We start from the raw sequence: 3,668 nt of genomic DNA on the forward strand, positions 1-3,668 counted from the left end.
AACAAAAAGTTCAAATGATTCAAATGACTGCCCCTTTCAAATGTATTGTATCATTATACTTTAAAGTGTTTCCTCAGAATAACAACTGTTAAACCATAAATCAGCAGATGTAGGGTCTGACTCATACTGAACANGCCCCTGTGGTCCGTACGCGCCGGGGTCGGGCGGTACTTCCTCCCAGGCGCGAGGGTTTTGACTATGGGTGAATTCTGGGGGGGCTTGTGTGGTGATTGACATTATTCACCCACGGAACTATGGGTTGGGGTATTGTTCCGCACGGACATAGTGAGTTGACCGGACCCTTGTTTCCCCCGGTCTGTTCTTCCCGGGCTGAAAGCTGTTTTACATGTTGACCTGATGTTAAATAAAAGTCTAGCTTGTACCTTCGATACCCCGCCTCCGACTCCCGTCTCTCGGCACTACACATTATACTTTAAAGTGTTTCCTCAGAATAACAACTGTTAAACCATAAATCAGCAGATGTAGGGTCTGACTCATACTGAACATATAAAAGTCTGACTCAGAGTTCACAGTCTATATATTTCCCAGCTTTCATCTCTCCCTGCTCCAACTCCTCGTCACATTCAGTCACAATTTGCCCTGCACATGTCTTTGTTTCGGCCAATCGCATGAGTTCATATTACTTCACTGTTTCTGCCTGTAGCTGCTCCTCCTGTTCCACTGACTCGTTATGCAACACACACAGGCAAACACACACGGATGACTATTTATCGTGCATTAAAATAGTTTTAAAGATGTTAACTTTTCTGAATATATAGAGCAGAGTTACACATTCATACCGTTTGTTCCATCTTTTTTCTTTATGTTATGGTGAGCACAAACCTTACCAGAATAGGTTAACACATAACAACAAGCCTAAAAAGAAAAAAAAAAGATGAAACAGCTTCCATCCTGACGTGTGACCCAATGATTCCTGATTCATACCAGATATTATTGCACTAGACAAATACATGAAACCTAATTTAATAATGAGTTGAACTCAACTCGACCCTACTTGCACAAAATAAATTGAAACCATCATTGAATCCAACAACAAAATATTTAATGATCAACTAAAAGATCTAAATATCCCTTCTCAAATGTTGACAAAGTTTAATCATTTGTGTATCCGCCCTGTAATGGTCTCAAAATGTAAGAGGTTCTGCCCTGGCCCGCAGGCTACACTCTTCCAACAGGTTTCATGAAAATCCATAAACACAAACATAACTTCCTTGGAGGTAAATATGAAAAACAGCTACAGTGGGATCAATATCATCAAATGTCAAAATAACTAATTTCTAATATTTGTGGGGTGGAAATATAAAGTACCTTTACCTCCATATTTAGTGACAGCAAGAACAGCACGTGAGTATTTGTACTTATTAGATCCGTCACAGTTTAACCATCTTATATTCAGTTTGTCCAAGTTCCTTGGTAAAGTGGAGCTGACCTCAAGACTGGGCCCATTAGAAACTGGCAAAGCTCAAAGCATGAGCTAATTGTGTGTGTGTCGGTGTTTGTGTGTGTCGGTGTGTGTGTGTGTGTGTGTGTGTCCTCTGCTCTCTGCCCAGTGTGATCTCAGTCTCCGTCTCCTCCCAGTCCAGAGCAGCTCCCCTCCTCTAATTAGTCAAAGCCAGGCCACGTTACGCTCTAATCACGGAGGATTAGGCCTCCACCTCCCACCATCAAATACTGAGAAGGAAGAGGACTCTGTTCTGAATAATTCAAGACATGTTTGACAGTGTGTTGCAGATGTAATAGATATGTTATTTCATGCAAAAAAACACAACAAAAAAAAGACTTGCACAATGGAAGAAGTCTCAACAATTTGTGTAACATATATGAGAAGTGGACACAGATGCACAGTATACAGTAGGTCTCCTGATTAGACAATAGTCTTGGCCACAAATGACAACATTTCACACACAAAAAAACATATTTGGCATTTACTCTTCCATCTACATCTGACTGAACAATACACAGCCACATCTTTTTGCTGCTGAAACAAAAGATAAGTGTCTATGGCGGTAAAATGTTAAACTGTAGCTTTAGTGTTATAAGACATAATGGTTTTTTACATTATAATAGGACTTACTTACTTTTTGCACCTCTGCCTGAGAAAGACATATCTCATTGTAATTTAAAACAGTTTTTGTCATAACAAATCTGATCTGCTTCAGGTGCAGGCTGCTCCATTAAAACGGAGACGGACGAGTGCCCCAACGAGTGCAGTGATCAGGGTCGCTGTGTGGACGGGAAGTGTGTCTGCTTCCCTGGCTTCAGCGGACCGGACTGCAGCGAGTCCGACTGTCCCGGAAACTGCAACGACAAAGGCCGGTGCATCAACGGACAGTGTGTGTGCGACCCTGGCTTCACCGGCCCCGACTGCTCTGAGAACTCCTGTCCGGGCAACTGCAACAACCAGGGCCAGTGTGTGAACGGCAAGTGTGTGTGCAGTGAAGGCTTCTCCGGTCCCAGCTGCTCGGACCAATCCTGTCCCGGAAACTGCAACAACAAGGGCCGCTGCATCAACGGACAGTGTCTGTGCAACCCTGGGTTTACCGGACCAGATTGTTCCAAAAGATCATGTCCTGATAACTGCAACAACCGCGGGAGGTGTGTGAACGGTCAATGTGAGTGCGAAAGCGGATTCACCGGTCCCAGCTGCTCGGACGAGTCCTGTCCTGGAAACTGCAACAGTAGGGGGCGCTGTGTCAACGGAGAGTGCGTCTGCGATGAAGGATTTGGCGGCCCGGACTGCCTCGAAATAACTTGCCCGAACGACTGCACCGATCGCGGAAAGTGCGTGGACGGAAGGTGTGAGTGCGAAAGTGGTTTCACCGGAGAAGACTGCTCGCAGGTGTCCTGCCCGGGAAACTGCAACAGTAGGGGGCGCTGCGTTAACGGACAGTGTGTCTGCGATGACGGTTTCAGCGGATCGGACTGCTCTGAAAAAGCTTGTCCCAATAACTGCAGCAACCGCGGGAAGTGCGTCAACGGGAAGTGTGTCTGCGAGGTGGGCTTCGCCGGGCAGGACTGCAGCGCCAAAGGTTGCCCTGGTAATTGCAACAGCAAGGGGCGCTGCGTCAAAGGGAAGTGTGTCTGCCGCCGAGGGTTCAAAGGGCCGGACTGCAGCCAGTGTGAAGACGGCATGACTGGACCCAACTGTGATACCGGTGAGTCAGAGCCAACGCATTTTAGAATCACTAATTGAGACTAAAGAACTGTGTAATTTACACCCCTTTTCCACTGGAGTGAGTTCCGTTCTAGTTCTAGGCTGGTGCTAGTTTGCTTCGCAGTTGGTTGGCAGGTTGAACCAACTGCGAAACCAGTTTGCTGAGCGTTACATCATTTACTTTTGAACAATGGCAGACTGCGTAGGAGCTGTGCTCATGTTTGTCTACCAAACTTTGTGGTAAAATGATGAAAGACTTCTCCAACTTAAACCTCTTATCCGGATCTGAGTGTGTGGCTCTGGGTTCCAGCTCAGCAGATTTCTGGTTCCAAATGTGAGAAAAGAATTTGAGGCAGAGAGCTGGTTCCGAGCCAGCCCTGGCACTGCTTCAATGGAAAAGGGGTATTAGAGGGAGTCTCCATTTACACCTGGAATTAATGTTTTGTTTGTATAACCATTGTTTCCCGTATTTGGATCAAATATAAATATGCAT

General features: G+C 45.6%; 1 protein-coding gene across 1 annotated transcript in view; it reads left to right on the forward strand.

Moving 5' to 3' along the window:
* The window catches only part of LOC104947883 (tenascin-like), a gene marked incomplete at both ends in the record, with an annotated part of 7,176 nt that extends 4,000 nt beyond the window's left edge, over positions 1–3,176 (forward strand). The window contains one exon of the mRNA XM_010773994.1: positions 2,181–3,176. Coding sequence (XP_010772296.1) covers positions 2,181–3,176 — 996 coding nt within the window. The remainder of the gene's footprint in view (positions 1–2,180) is intronic.
* Positions 3,177–3,668: the final 492 nt, after the last annotated feature.

This window comes from Notothenia coriiceps, unplaced genomic scaffold, assembly GCF_000735185.1.
Source record: "Notothenia coriiceps isolate Sejong01 unplaced genomic scaffold, NC01 NC01_scaffold00013324, whole genome shotgun sequence".
In the NCBI taxonomy this organism is placed as follows: Eukaryota; Metazoa; Chordata; class Actinopteri; order Perciformes; family Nototheniidae; genus Notothenia; species Notothenia coriiceps.